The 16,501-nt window shown below is 48.3% G+C and overlaps 1 protein-coding gene across 1 annotated transcript in view; it reads right to left on the reverse strand.

Moving 5' to 3' along the window:
• The window catches only part of ZMYND8 (zinc finger MYND-type containing 8), a 131,876-nt gene that overhangs the window by 45,963 nt on the left and 69,412 nt on the right, over positions 1-16,501 (reverse strand). Inside the window, 3 exon segments of the mRNA XM_021078039.1 lie at positions 8,392-8,496; positions 8,499-8,872; positions 15,619-15,734. Coding sequence (XP_020933698.1) covers positions 8,392-8,496; positions 8,499-8,872; positions 15,619-15,734 — 595 coding nt within the window.

Genomic DNA, 16,501 nt, shown 5'->3' on the forward strand with positions numbered 1-16,501 from the left:
AGCTCCAATTCAACCCCCAGCCCGGGAACCTCCATATGCCATGGGAGCGGTCCAAAAAAATGGCAAAAAGACAAAAAAAATAACAATAATAACACCTAGCAAGGGTTCAGAGGGAAAGAGGAACACTCATGGGCACTCGGAAAACTATTTAGGAGAGCAATAGGTGATAATGATATTACCCAAAATTAAAGTGTATAGGGAGCTCGGGTTGTGGCTCAGTGGTAATGAATCCCACTAGTATCCATGAGGTTGAGAGTTCGATCCCTGGCCTGGCTCAGTGGGTTAAGGATCCAGTGTTGCCATGAGCTGTGGTGCAGGTTGCAGATGCAGCTCAGATCTGGCATGGCTGTGGTGCAGCAAAAAGTTCCATATAATCCCATTCCACCACCACCAAAAAACAAACTCTTATTACTGGCACCATCATTGTGATTATATACATGAAAACATCTAAACAGGCGTTCCCTGGGGGCCTAGTGGGTTAAGGATCTGGTGTTGTCACTGCTGTGTGTGGTTCTGGTCACTGCTGTGGCATGGATCTGAGTCCTGGCTCAGGAACTTCCACATGCCGTGGGCATGGCCAAAAAAAAAAATTAATTAAAAATTAAAAAAAAAAATCTAAAAGAACACAGAATTCGTTTGGGGGGGGCGAGGGACTACACTCACGGCACATGGAGATTCCCAGGCTAGGATCGAATCAGAGCTGCAGCCACAGGCCTACACCACAGCCCTACACCACAGCCACAGCAACGTGGGATCGGAGCCGCATCTGTGACCTACACTACAGCTCAAGGCCAACGCCACATCCTTAACCCACTGATAGAGGCCAGTGATCGAACTGCGTCCTCATGGATACTAGTCTTTCATTTCCACTGAGCCACAACAGGAACTCCAGGAACACTCAATTCTTAGCAGTTATCATCTCTTTGAGTTGGAATTATGGCTTATTTATTCTATATTAAAATTTGAAAGGAATTTTTTATTTTCAGGGGAAAGTGATGCTAAATTAAAGGTACATATTGAGGAGCTCCAGGCAGAAAGTTAAGCAATGAGTTTTATCACGGCTGAAATTCAAAAGCATGTATATTAAAGCAGTGGTTCTCAATAAGGACTAGAGGGGTGACCATGTCCCCCACCCAGGACACGTGGCAATAACCAGAGATGTTTTCAGCTGTGATAATTGTGGGCAGGGGGGTGGCTCCCTGCACTGAGTGAATGGAGGCCACCGATGCTGCTGAACACCCTACTGGGCACAGGACAATCTCCCCAACAGAGAATCATCATCCGGCCCAAAACATCACTAGTGCTGAGGTTGGGAAACCCTGTTTTAAATCACTCTAGACACTTTCAAAAGCAAAAAGACATTGGGAAATGCTCGTTCCAATTACGCTTTGAAAGGGATGCCAATCCTATTATAAAGCCATAAATCTTGCCCAAAGGAAGAACTAATTGCCTTTGAAGTCACAAATAATTTAATCAGATTTTAGACTTTGATGTACAATTCACGAGTGTGGGCTCAAACACGTCATCTATTATCTACACGTACAGAATCCCAGCCTGTGCTAAGTGCCCTTCTGACTACATGAAACATGAGTCATAGAATCAAATTGGAAAAAAATGCCCCCTCCCTCCCACACACCCCAGCACTCTGAGCGGGGGAGCGGTGGTGGAGTTAATGATTCATGCTAGTTCCTCTACTTACACAACCGTGGAAGCAACTTATATGTTCAAAGGGCTGGCAGCATCTTGCACAAGTCTTGGTGGCATGCACAGATGAGCTACACAGAATAGCACGGGATTCATTAAAAAAGTTAAATAAAATAAAAACTTAAAAGAAAAAAAGAGTTCCTCTAGTTCCCATCATGGCACAACAGAAATGAATTTGAGGAGTTCCATTGTGGCTCAGTGGTTAACGAATCGACTAGGAACCATGAGGTTGCGGGTTCAATCCCTGGCCTTGCTCAGTGGGTTAAGGATCCGGCGTTGCCGTGAGCTGTGGTGTAGGTTGCAGACGCGGCTCAGATCCCGTGTTGCTGTGGCTGTGGTGTAGACTGGCAGCTACAGCTCTGATTCAACCCCTAGCCTGGCAACTTCCATATGCCGCAGGAGCGGCCCAAGAAATGGCAAAAGACAAAAAAAAAAGAAAGAAAGAAACGAATTCAACTAGGAACTCTGAGGGTGTAGCTTCAATCCTTGGCCTTGCTCAGTGGGTTAAGGATCTGGTATTGCCGTGAGCTGTGGGAAGGTCACAGATGTGGCTGTGGTGTAGGCCGGCAGTTGTAGCTCCAATTTGACCCCTAGCCTGGGAACCTCCATATTCTGCAGGTGTGGCCCTAAAAAGCAAAAGCAAAACAAAAAAAAAAAAAAAAAAAAACCAGTTCCTGCTATAGCACATCCGGCCTTATCTCAGTGGCAGCACTGATTCAATCCCCAGCACAGCGCAGTGGGTTGGGGGTGTGGCAGTGCTGCATCTGTGGTTTAGGTCACAGCTATGGCTTGGATTCAGTCCTTGGCCGGGAACTTCCACATGCCCTGGGTGTGGCCATAAAGAAATAAAACAGAAGAGTGCAGGGTTGCTGGATGGGACAGGACAGGACAGAAATGCTGCTCCCAATGGTTACGTACAAACATAGAAACGTATTCAGGGAGTTCCCGTCAAGGCACAGCAGAAATGAATCTGACTAGTGTCCCTAAGGACGCAGGTTCCATCCCCAGCCTCGCTCAGTGGATTAAGGATCCTTCATTGCCATGAGCTGTGGTGTAGGTCACAGACGAGGATCAGATCCTGAGTTGCTATGGCTGTGGCCTCGGCCGGCAGCTTACAGCTCTGATTTGACCCTAGCCTGGGAACCTCCATATGCCACAGGTGTCCCCCCCCCAAAAAAAGCAAAAGACAGAGACAAAAAGGAAAACAAAAAATGTATTCAGAACATAAGGTTAAGTTAAAAAAGAAAACCCTGGAGTTCTCTTGTGCTGGCATTGTCACTGCATCATTTAGAGTCACTGCTATGCCTCAGGTTCAATTTCTAGCCTGAGAATTTCCATCACAGCAGGTGCAGCCAAAAAATTTTTTAAAAAGTAAAAAGAAAACCCTTAACCGTCTACGCCAAACAGGTGACCAATGAACCAAGTGGTTGACAGATGCAGGGGATGCAGTCAATAGTTATTTTTTTTTAATTTGAGCCAATGTGTAAAACAACAAGAAATCTGGCAACCCTGAGCCCACACTTCCACTCGGCTGGAACCAGCAGGAAGAAACGGCCCCTAGTGTATAGGTAAAAGGTCACGAGGAGGAGTGGATTTCTGCTTTAGTTCACCCCAATCCTATCCCTTCCAAACCTCGCTCAGTTCTGGAACCGCCTGATCCCCTTTTAACTTGGCAGCATGATGTATAAGCCAACCCAGAAAAAGTCCAGGAAACAACATCTAAGGGTGGACTGTGGGAGGTGGGAAAATATGGGACTTCAGTTTTTATAACAACTGTTTTACAACAAATATGTACTGATTTCACAGGAGGAAAAAAAGAGTACATGAAAATGTTTTCCCTTCTCACGAAAGCAACCCACATGGAGCTCTAAGACCAAAGGACCACTATTAGCTCAGAGAGTGGTGGAAGTCAGGCCCCAGGACTCTTACCCTAATACATATTAATGACTTAAATCGGGACCCCGCAAGCAAATATTGGCAAAGGCATCAATTCTGGCCAGGAGGTCCAGAAAAAGAGGGAAGCAGACAAATCACTGAGAATATAAACCACTCTGACCCTTAAGACGACAAGAGTCCAGGACACTAGGAGAGAAAGGCTCCTGCCTGGGCAAAGTGTTTCTCAGAAAGCTAAATCCAGCCCTAAGGATTATAGACACATGGCTCTGAGCTCCTCAATCCCCCAAGCAAAAGGAGGGTTTCTTAAATCTCATAAAAATTTTATCTAATAACTTATTTCAATGTGTAATTTTATATGGCTGCCTACAAAATTTTCGCTGGTGAAACTAATAAAGCTTTTCAGTCCTCTGACAATCTTTTTTCTTTCTTTCTTTCCCTTTTTTTTTTTTTTTTAAACAACTGTGGATAAACCATAGGTTTGTTTCACTCTCTGATTGTTGAGGGTTACTTCATGAAATGTCCCACTTCTCCTTAACCCAAAGGCTATTATCACCATCAACAGCAGAGGGCAGTGGCGTGCAACCCAAAGAAAGCCAGGGTCTGGCTCTGGGAACTCCAGCACCCCATATACTCTCAACAGGGACCTCAACTTACCTTCTGTAAAATGGGGAGACTGACTCAGAGTTTCTCTCAGTCTATAATAGAAATTGGCAAACCTACCCGCGGGCCAGAATCTGGCATGCTACCTGTTCCTGTGTGGCCTGCCAGCTAAGAAGGGTATCTATCACTTTTAAATGATTGAAGGGAAAAAAAGGATTAATAATAGTTCATGAGATATACAAATCATTTGAAATTCAAGTTTCCGTGCCACAGCCACATGCCTATGGCTGTTTTAGGAAAAGCCATGCTTCACGTTTTCATGTTCCACATTTTCATGTGTGTTCAGTACACAACCACGGTGCTGAACAGCTGTATCGTTGTGAGGAGACCCGCAGAGCCTAAACTATTTACTCTCTGGCTCCTTACAGGAAAGGGGCACAATCTGTTCAATTTTTAAGACTACAACAGTTTTGAATAAACTTCCTACACTATTCACTGGCTGCCTACCTCATGCTCAATAAAAGAACCCAAGCACATATAAGCAAGTCAGCTGTATTTTAAACTCTGAAATGGGCACCTGCTAACTTACCGCCACAAAAGTCACCCAAATAATGAGGAATATTTGTCAGAAATTCTGATGTCATTTCACCCTCAGCACCTCTCGGGGTAAGAAAGACGCTTAGTTAAAAACCACATGCCACACGTTCTTGTCTTCCCATAAAGCTGTGGAATACCAACAGTGGGTCACAAACCAACATGTTTTATTTTACAGGCATGTATTAATTTCACGGATATTAGGAAAAAACACAGGCAGCGATTTAAACACCCCAAACTTATATTTTTAGTTAGCTCAGGATGACGCTAAATTGCAGGGTTAATATTTAAAGAATGTAATAAAACAGGTGGTGCCAGAATATAGCCCAAAAAACAAAAAAATGCTAATGAAAGTTCAAGCCACAGTAATTCACAGGATTGCTGCCCATTTAAAACTTTCTCAAAAGCATGCTCTCTATGGGAACCAGCAGGCTAAGGAGTTCGTGTGCTTTTGTTTTGTTAACGTGGCTTTAAAGGAATCATGTCATGGAATAAGGGTAAGCTTTTCAGGACTCTGGCCAGAAACTAGGGGGGCAAAAGGGAAGTTTTTTCTGAGGTTATGTCAACACAAGCTAGGTACTCCTAGAGGAAAGCTCTGAAACTCAACTGTGAGTCCCTCGACCACACAGCTGGAGAGAACTGGAGAGACGGCACCTTTCTTTTGAAGAATCAGAAGCCTTTGGTAAAGAAGCCTCTCTACTCCACCGAGAGCCATTTGGTGAACAGCTCCAGACAGAACTTGAAAACAGCCAACCAACCAGAAAGAAGCCACAACATGAGTGGAAACTGAGTAGAATTCCTGGAGTTCACCACTGACTCAAGTTCCCATCTTTCGGTGACGGTCTCTGATGCCTGCTCTTTAAAGAGCACTCTGGAGTTCCTGTCTTGGCTCAGAGGTCAACGAACCCGACTACCATCCATAAGGACGTGGGTCTGATCCACGTGGGACTCACTCAGTGGGTTAAGGATCCAGCATTGCCGTGAGCTGTGGGGTAGGTCAAATACACGGCTCGGATCCCGCACTGCTGTGGCTCTGACGTAGGCCAGCAGCTACAGTTCTGATTTGACCCCTAGCCTGGGAACCTTCATATGCCATGAGTGTGGCCCTAAAAAGACCAAAAAAAAAAGGTGTTTTTTTTTTTTTTTTTTTTTTAGGGTTACACCCACAGCATATAGAAGTTCCCAGGCTAGGGGTCAAATCAGAGCTGTAGCCACCAGCCTACACCACAGCCACAGCAGCACCAAATCCTTAACCCACTGAGCGAGACCAAGGGTCAAACCCGCATTCTCATGGATACTAGTTGGGTTCTTAACCTGCTGAGCCACAACGGGAACTCTTTTAAAGAGCTCTTGTGTGGGAGTTCCGTTGTGGTGCATAGGAAGCGAATCCAACTAGGAACCACGAGATTGCGGGTTCGATCCCTGGTCTCGCTCAGTGAGTTAAGGATCTGGCATTGCCATGAGCTGTGGTGTAGGTCACAGACAAGGCTCAGATCCTGTTTTTCTGTGGCTGTGGTGTAGGCCAGCAGCTGTAGCTCCGATTAGGCCCCTAGCCTGGGAACTTCCATATACCTCGGGCCCGGCCCTAAAAAGCAAAAAGCAAAAAAATTTTTAAATTTAAAAAAAAAAGAATTCTCATGTGAAGTAAAAAAAAAGGAGAGAGGAAAAGAGGGAGGGAGGGAGTCTTAAAGGTTATTCGAGGGTAATGCGCTACCAGAAGTATAGCACTGGTGGTCCCACCTGCCTTACTCATTCTGGAAAATATTCCACGACATTGTGAGCTGACATTTCATAACTGGAGAGACTACATAAAAATGCAGATTTCCCATTTCTCCGCAAGAATGTTAAGATGCGAAAACGATTAACCCACATTTCTGTGCGACAACCGTTGGCTGAAACTCTTGAGATGAGGCGTGTGCCTGGGGTTAACCAGTTCCCATCCCATCAACAGTGTCCCCAACCCAGCGCCTGAGGGCTCCTTGGCTTCATCATCAGGCTTAGTGTGGACTGTGGATGCTTCATTCTACCCAGGTCTCTCAAAGACACAGCAAGAGGATTTAAGGAAAAATGACAGTAAACCCATTCCCTTGTGAAAAGGTTTTAGCATGCAACCAAATTCCATTTCGATAGAAAGAATTCAATTTAAGTCACTCTTATTCGGGCTACACTCTGCCAGCATCCCTCATTTGCATAAACTCTCTCTGAATCCATGAAGGCATGTGATGAGCAGCTACCAGAAGAAATAATACAGCAGCCAACATTTTTGAAGCACTTACTAATGTTGGGACGGGGGGCACACCTGCGGCATGCGGAAGTTCCCGGACCAGGGATCAAACCCACGCCGCAACAGCAATCAAGCCACACCAGCGACAGCTCCAGACGCTTAATCCGCTGAGACAGCAGGGGATTCCAGTCGCACTTACTATTTCAAACACTGTCCTAAACCTTTATGTATGTCGGTTCATTTATGGTCACAAGAACCTCTGAGGCAGGTCCTATCATTACTGTCATGTTACAGCTGAGAAAACCAAGGTTTAGTTATCCTGCCTAAGGCCACACAGCTAGTGAGTGGCAGAGCAGGTATCTGACCTGAGGATTTGATCTAGGATTTGATCCTCCTCCTCCAGCAGTCCGCTCTAGCCCCAAGTCACCAAGACGCAACACATCTGTTAAACAGGGGGCCCTATAAGAAGTGGAACTTCGGGAGTTCCCGTCGTGGTGCAGTGGTTGGCGAATCCGACTAGGAACTATGAGGTTGTGGGTTCGATCCCTGCCCTTGCTCAGTGGGTTAAGGATCTGGCATTGCGTGAGCTGTGGTGTAGGTCGCAGACGCAGCTCGGATCTTGCGTTGCTGTGGCTCTGGCGTGGGCTGGCAGCTACAGCTCCAATTAGACCCCTAGCCTGAGAAACTCTATATGCCGCGGGATGGCCCAAGAAATGGCAAAAAGACAAAAAAGACAAAAAAAAAAAAAAAGAAGTAGAACTGCGGAGTTCCCGTCGAGGTTCAGCGGAAACGAATCTGACTAGCATCCATGAGGACACAGGTTTGATCCCTGGCCTTGCTCAGTGGGGTAAGGATCTGAGCTGTGGTGTAGGTTGCAGATGCAGCTCGGATCTGGCATGGCTGTGGCTGTGGCATAGGCCAGCAACTGCAGCTCCAGTTCAACCCCTAGCCTGGGAACATCCATATGCCATGGGTGCAGCCCTAAAATTTAAAAAAAAAAAAAAAAAAAAAAAAAGAATCAAAAAACTGTTTCAATTAAGATAAAATTCTCAAGAAAAGAAAAATCCTATTGCAGGAAGCTGTGATTCATCCCAGAGGCATGTGCACGAAACTCTGAAGGATTTCTGGCCAACTCTGCCCACTTCTAGAAATGACCTCCAGCTGTCCTTTGGGAAACGCCTTTCTTATTGTGGGGAGTCCCTGCCAGCAAGACTCCCGCTGGGTTCCTCACCTAAAATGGAAATCGTGCCCCACCAGGACGAAACCCCACGGAGCCCCCTTGGGCTGCGTGCCGCTCAGCAGGTAGGGCCAGTAAGGTGTGGGCCTGATGGCCACCCCCGTGTCCCCTGCGCCCTCTCCTGCCCGGGGCTGACCTGTGCTCTTGTCCAGGAAGTCCATGGACTCCTCACTGGCGCTGAAGTGGCTGGACGTGGCCTTCTTGTCGGCGTCCTGCTCCACGTCGGAGCCCGTGTGCACGAGGAGTTGGTACTGGTGGGGGAGCGAGGCATGTCCGACAAGGAGATCCTGTGGGCCGTGCCCCCGCTCAGCATCGGCTTGCTCATCAGGATCTTGGGCGAGGCCGTCATGTCAAAGTTGAGCTTGACCTTCTCCTGCTTGTCGATCTTGGCGGCGCCGGCACTGGGGTTGGAGGGGTCGAGCAGCATTTGGTACTGGCTGTTGGGCGTGTAGGGTGTCCTGAACGGCGAGTAATTAAAGACCCCGAACTTCCGGCGGATGTTCTCCACGTACACCTCCATCTCTTGCATTGCACTGTTGAAGATGCTTTTCGTCTTTTTCACAGAAAAAGGAATTTCTTTAGACATGAGGTAGCAATTATTTATTGGAACCCAGGCCCTGGGAGTGCAAAAGAGAAAGGGAGTTGAAGTCAACGTTGGGCATTTCCAAGCTCTTTATTTTGTCGCAGGAGAACACCTGACAGAGCTCTGCCCTCCTAACCAAGGCTGAGTTGGACAACACTACCGTCACCGCTGAGATTCATCTTGTTTATGCCTCTGGATCAGGACTCTCCCTGTCTCCCTGACCCAGCCCCTGCCAACCACCCTTCCACACTTGATTCTATGCATTTGACTTTTTTGGCCACAGATCAAACCCACACCACAGCAGTGCCCTGAGTCACAGCAGTGCCAATACCAGATCCTTAACTGTGAGGCCACCAGGGAACTCCTGAATTTGCCTATTTTAGACAGCGCATGCAAATGGAATCATGCAGTATTTGTCGTCTGTGAGTGGCTTTTCCACTTAACATGATATCCTCCAGTTCGGCCACGCTGCCACATGTTTAAGGCTGAATAGTATTCCACTGTGTGGACAGATTACATTTTCTTTATCCACTCCCCATCTGTCAACAGGTCATTTAGGTTGCTTCCAGAACTGTTTTTCCCTAATGCAAACCAAATTATAACCTACCAGATTTGCCAAGATTCTTAAAAATACATCCCCCCCCCTTTCTTTTAATGACTTGGTTTGAACGGTTAACAAATGCTCCACTTAACAGGCATATTATGTCATAAGGACTAAACAAGAAACTTAGCTACATTAAAAGGCTCGACAGACTTAGTCATTTTAATCTATTAAAAAAAGAATAAATCCCTTTTGGCATTGGGTTGATAGAGAGTAAGAAAACAGTCTGCAACTCAGACCACACCTCGAAAATTATCCCCCAAATGTCATTCTCCTGCACTCAGACATAAAGAGGTTTCTTTTCTCCTTTGAAATTGTGATTCTAGGAGTTCCTGTCACGGCTCAGTGGAAATGAAACCGACCAGATTCAATAAAAATGTAGGTTCGATCCCTGGCCTCGCTCAATACATTAAGTTTCTGGGGTTGCCATGAGCTGTGGTGAAGGTTACAGACACGGCTTGAATCAGGCGTTGCTGTGGCTGTGGTGTAGGCCGGCAGCTATAGCTCCAATTCGACCCCTAGCCTGGGAACCTCCATGTGCCTTGGTGTGCCCCCAAAAAGACAAAAAAAAAATTTTTTTAATAAATAAATAACACTGCTATATTAGGAGTTCCCCTTGTGGCTTAGCCGGTTAAAAACCCAACAGAGTATCCATGAGAATACAGGTTTGATCCCTGGCCTCGCTCAGAGATTAAGGATCGGTGTTGCTGTGGCTGTGGAGGAGGCCAGCAGATGCAGCCCCGATTCGACCCCCACCTGGGAACTTCCATATGCCATTAAAAAAAAAAAAGAAAGAAAAAAGGAGTTCCCATTGTGGCACAGTGGTTAACAAACCGACTAGGAACCATGAGGTTGCAGGTTCAGTCCCTGGCCTCGCTCAGTGGGTTAAGGATCTGGCATTGCCGTGAGCTGTGGTATAGGTTGCAGACGTGGCTCAAATCTGGCGTTGCTGTGGCTCTAGTGTAGGCTGGCGGCTACAGCTCCAATTAGACCCCTAGCCCGGGAATCTTCATATGCTGCAGGAGCGGCCCTAGAAAAGACAAAAAGACAATAAAAACAAAAAATAAATAAATAAAATTTTAAAAAAGAAGGAAAAAAATGTGATTCTACACGAAACTAGAAGGAAGTGTTGGAAAACCACCTAAAAGGAGGTACAGGTTTTCAGGGTAAGCTGATTTACAAGGAAAATAATGGAAAAACAGCCCACAAGCCTTGGGGTATGTTCCCTCCACCTCCCGTCAAGGCTCGTTCAGTCTTCCTGCCTTTAACCCCCACATCCCAGCGCGCCCTGAATCAGTTGCTTTTCTGGAATGAGAGTCCCAAGTGACTGCAGGCAGGAGATGAGAACGCAACCTCCACGCTCTTGGGGAGGCAGGGCCGACACAAGAACACCTAGGGTGTAACTTTATGACAGGTCATTCCTGGGAACCTGGTGGAGATGAGCTTTTCCAAGGAGACCTCTGGGATTTCACAGACCACACACTCACACCAGGGACAAAGCCATGGGAGCAAAGGAGACTGCGTGGGGTGGAAAACTCACAGCCCGTCTAACACACCCACCATCGATGCGGCTGCTACCAACGTGCTGGGGGGAATTTGGGCCGAACCCTGCCAAGTCTCCGACATTTTAAAGAGAAGTAGAAAATACAGACTTTTTTATTTTCTTTTACCCAAATGATACAGTTGGCATCTCATTCCTCATTTTAAGAGATAATCACCCGGGAGAAATAAAGCCTGTCCAGGGGGCAGAATTGAGGACACAGCCTGGCTGCTTCCAACTCTTAGTGATGCTAGATCAAACCACAACTGAAAACTGAACCGCCAGGAGTTCCCGCACAAGAGGATCGGTGGTGTCTCTGCAGCACCAGAACACAGGTTCAATTCCCAGCCCATGCACTTGGTTAAAGGATCTGGCATTGCTGCAGCTAAGGTGTAGATCGGAACTGAAGCTTAGAACTGATTCCTGGCCCTGGCACTCCATATGCTGTGGGGTGACCAAAATGGGGGCGGTGGGGGGGGAGAAGGAAAAAAACCTAAACGGCCAAAAATATCTACCTGCTCTCTCAGAGTGCTGGAAATCACCAGCTTCTCATCTGTTCCAACTCACTGCTGACATCCTGCAGAGACCTGAGGAACTACAGGTGCAGCCAGCCGGAACGAGGGCTGGCCAGGAGCCAGATGCTCTCAGGGCGAGAGTCTAGGAGAGGGAGGGGGCTCCGAGGGTTTAGCACAGGGTGGGGGTGCAGGTGGGAGTCTGGTCGAGACAGGATGCTGAGCAGCAGTGGGGATCCCCAGGCTGCCCCCAACAGCCAGCCTCGACTCCATCATCAGTGAGTTAGAGGACAAGTCCCTACCTAGAGGGATGCTGGGGGAGGCCAATGAGACGCACCTGCCAGTCTCGGTACCACCAGGAGCAGATGAACCAGATGGTCCCTATGACTGTGCTTCCCCTAATTTTTTTTTTTGGCTGCACCCACAGCATATGGAAGTTCCCAGGCCAGGGTAGACTCTGTACCACAGCAGCAAGCTGAGCCTCTGCAATAACACCAGATTCTTAACCCCCTGCTCCACAAGAAACACCCACCCCTCCCCACACCCCCACACACACACACACACGGTCTAGAATTGGGGCCTTAAGTTCAATGAAGTGCTTCCAAGTGACTTCAAGAAAGATTCTGACCTTAAAGATGGCCCGGAAAATCAGATTTGCTTAATGACAGCCTCTGAGAGACGATGTCCCAAGGGGCCACAACGTCACACAGCTGAGCCACATCCAGCTGTGGGCCTCAGTTTTCCTATCAATAAACTGGGGTTAAAAGCGGCTTCTAGAAAAAGCACTCAGAACAGTGCTTGCTGCCACAATAGACATTTTTTTTTTAAACTCTGCACCTAATCTTGTCTCTCTGTTTATGTAACAGTATGCGTGTGTGAAATAAAACTGGGGGGGGGGGAATAGCAGAATCTTTCAAAGGATAAAAAGCTCTTCAGAACATGCCTTGATCTGTGCAAAAGCGTCGCAGGGCCCTCTCTGGCCTGTACTAACTTAACAACAAACGTGTAGTAATCTGTGCAATTCTGCTGTCCTGTCCTACTTCACTAAAGCCCCTCCAGGCTCACATTTTGGCTCTGCGACCCCAAGGTGAGCTCCCTGAGAGAGGGACAGGCCTGGCAGCGTCCCCTGAGTCTGTGCTGTGTTCTGGGTCTGACCAGAGCTGCCTGCTGAGAGGCCTGCCCCGTTCATTCGCTTTACGAACATCTCTGGGGAGGAAAAGACCTTCGTCCACTTGGAAGCAGCTTCCCCTACAGCTGTCACAGACAGTGGACTGAACCCTCCCTACCACTGCTGCCTACCGTGCCCCTCCACCACTGGGAGGCACCCCTCACCCAAAACAGCTTAACACATCGCCTCCAAGGGACAGAGGCATCACAGAGGATTAGAGAAATCTCATGGTAGGTTTGGTTTTTTTTTTTTTAGGAATGTAGGGGCTGGGGAGTTCCCCTCACGGCACAGCGGAAATGAATCCAACTAGGAACCGTGAGGTTGTGGGTTTGATCCCAGGCCTCACTCAGTGGTTAAGGACCTGGAGTTGCCATGCGCTGTGGTGTAGGTCCCAGACCTGGCTTGGATCTGACATTGCTGTGGCTGTGGTGTAGCCGGCAGCTACTGCTCCGATTTGACCCCTAGCCTGGGAACCTCCATATGCCGCAGGAGAGGCCCTAAAAAGACAAAAAGACAAAAACAAGAGAAAGAAATGGAGGGGCTTGAGGAGTTCCCATGTGGTGTAGCAGGTTAAGAACCTAGTATCCATGAGGATTTGGGTTCAATCCCCCGGCCTCACTCATCTGGTTCAAGATCCACATTGCCACAAGCTGCAGTGCAGGGCTGCAGACACAGCTTCGATCCAGCATTGCTGTGCCAGTGGTGCAGGCTGGCAGCTGCAGCTCTAACTCAACCCCTAGCCTGGGCGCTTCCATATGCTGCAGGCACAGACCTAAGAAGCAAAAACCAGAAACAGAAAAACAAATGTAGGGGCCTGGCTTCCAGGACAGCTCCCATCCAGAACCAACCTCCACTCACAAGTTCAGGGGAAACGCCTCTGGAAACAGAGCTGGCAAAGCTCACACCCCTAAGCCACATTCAGAGATTGTCAGGTAGGAGGTTCGTGCGGGGGGCACAGCTGAGAGCAGAATCCCTGACTTTAAGGGCCTGAGAAGACTTGGTGGGTAGGGCCATGCACTGTCTCCTCCCACTCCCCAGCCCCCACAGGCCCAGCTATTATCCTAAGTAAATCCACACTGTGGCTATGCTGCAGAAGACGACTAACCTGAGTCATCAAGATGGTGTACTGATAAGTGCCATGCTCTAACAAAGAGGCAGGAAGACATACCACCTGCCAGCAATTCCTCTTGCTCTTCGAACAAAAACCAGATGCTGACACAGCCCTGGTGACCCAGGCTCTGCCCACCCCTCCGATCCCACCGCTTAACCACCCTCTCTCTCATCTTATTCAAACCACACCAAGTGCCTGGCTTTTCCTGTGCAACGCGGCCTTGGCCCTTGCCGCCTGAGTCCCTGCTCCCTCTGGCCCCCCACTACCTCCCGACCTGAGATCATACTGCCTAGTGCTTCCTTGGTATTATTGCCTTGCCCACTAGGATGCCAGGCTTCCAATGGGCAGTGACTGCCTGCTCACACTTGCACCCCAATATCTGGCACTGGGCCTGGCCTAGAGAGGCACCAAATAAATATTTCTTTGAATGAATAAAGAAAGAAATTTTAGAAAGATTTCCAATAAAAACAGTCAAAATCAAATTATAATACTTATGGGAATTCCCTGGTGGTCTAGCGGTTAGGATTCTAGGCTTTCATCAATTTGGTCCAAGTCTTATCGCTGGTCTGGGAACTGAGACTCCCACATCAAGCCACTGCACACCACAGCCAAAAACAAAAACAGAAACAAAATACAACTACAGGAGTTCCCATTGTGGCTCAGTGGGTTACCAACCCGACTAGTACCACGAGGATGAGGGTTCCAATCCCTGGCCTTGCTCAGTGGGTTACAGATCCACCATTGCTGCACGGTGTGGTGTAGGTCAGAGACACGGCTAGGATCTGGCACGGCTGTGGTGTAGGCCAGCGGCTGCAGCTCCAATTCAACCCCTAGCCTGGTAACTCCCATATGCCACAAGTGCAGCCCTTTTAAAAAAAAACAAACAAACCTATAATACTTCCTATCAAATCTCTCCTGTCAATGGACTACGGGGATTCCCAAAAAATGATTTTGCAGATTACTTTGAAATTCACTCTGTATTGTTATGTGCAAGCTGACAGGCAGAATTTACCAGAGACAGCACTATTTCAGATTCTGGTGTTGTTTAAAACAACAAACTATTTTCTATATATTCTGTGGGTGGTATAATTTTCAAAACACATCTTTTAAACATTCACTCGCCTTCCCCCCACGCCCCGCCGTCACTTTCTCAGAGTGCTTGGTGGGGCTTCAAGAGGGTTTTGCCTCATTTAATCATAACACAACTTGCTAAACAAGAACCAAGACATTAACTGCTGCTCATCGTCTACCTGTTGTTGGGAAGCACACAGGGGGCTGCGCTCTGCACAGAGCTGCTATTAGCTGGAATAATGCGCTTCGCGGTGAGAGGGGGAAGGGGGAGGGCAGAGAGGCTGCGAGGGAGGCTCACACCTGTCAAAACAGCAACCCCTTGTAATTTCCCATTTTAGCTCCACAGAAAAGGGAACAGGAGGGGACGACCCAGCACAGCAATGGGAGATTCATTTACCGGCAATCTGGGCAAACACTTCTGATCCTGGAAAGCATGATTTTGAAAAGCAATTTGCACGGTGATTTAATTTACTGCGGAAAACTCCAAAAAAAGAACAGCGGCATTTCAAACAGCCGAGGAACCTATTCCGATGCTGGTTTCATCAACAAAACCACGAAAGCAAGATTATTTTCTAACGTACCTGAAAAGACTGAAGCTGGTGCATAAGCCGGCTTAACCCAGCCCGGGACAGCATTGTGGAACCTGAAGGTCACTGGCTGGTATCACACACAAACAAAATCATAGCCACCCCCACCCGCCGCTTCTTGAATTCACCGACAGACCATATCAAGGGTTCAGTCAAAGCCACACGGTTGAAGCCTGTGTTGAAGGCCCACCTGTCGTGTTGTCCAAAGAAACGGGCATCGACCTGCCCATCTTTATCCCGCAGGGCTTTCGCAGGCCAGAATGGAAACCCCTTCAGTTTTGCCCAAACCAAAGGATGTGGATTGCTCTAGGAAAAGAAAAACAAAAGGCAGAGTTTGTCTGTATCCGTCCGAAAAACAGCCACACAGAGCCAGTGTGTGTGGTTCCCACATGGTAGCGGGGGACTCAGGCCAATATCGAGCAGGGTCTCCCCACGTGCCACTCCCTAGACGTGGGGCCACTAAGCCTGGGCACAGCTGGGCACGGGATTCAAGGAGGAAACTTGAGAAGAAGCGGGTGAGCACTGACAAAACGAGGCTGGGATCCTGGCTGGGCTGCCATCACCGCGCCAGGGGTTGGGGGGAGTGAGCAAGAGATGACATCTTTCCAGGTAACAGGTGACAGTGCTACTTGCCCCCTCCGTTAGGTTGGACGGCGGATGCCCACTGCCTCCAGCATAAACTAGGGGGCAGCACTGGCTACCTTTAAGCTTTCTTGAACACTTCCCAGAGCCTCAGTTCTTCCGACGCTCACCGCCGAAGGCAGGAGAAAATAGAAGCTGTTTTGATTCTCAGCACCACTTGCCCAGACTTCCTGCCCAATTCCCTCCGCCCCCACCCCCAGCCTCCCAGCCCACCCCAGCCACACACTTCTCTCTGCAGAACGCCCGTTCCAAAAAGGCAGATCCGCGGGGAAAACTGGGGTGGTTCTCTCCGCCAGCCCATCCCGCCCTCAAGAAGCACAGATTTTGGAGTTCCGGTTGGGGCACAATGGCATCTGGAGCGCCAGGACGCAGGTTCGATCCCCGGCCCAGCAGAGTGGGTTAAAGGATCTAGTGTTGCTCAAAGTGCAGCA

The sequence above is a fragment of the Sus scrofa genome, chromosome 17 (genome assembly GCF_000003025.6).
Source record: "Sus scrofa isolate TJ Tabasco breed Duroc chromosome 17, Sscrofa11.1, whole genome shotgun sequence".
Classification (NCBI taxonomy): domain Eukaryota; kingdom Metazoa; phylum Chordata; class Mammalia; order Artiodactyla; family Suidae; genus Sus; species Sus scrofa.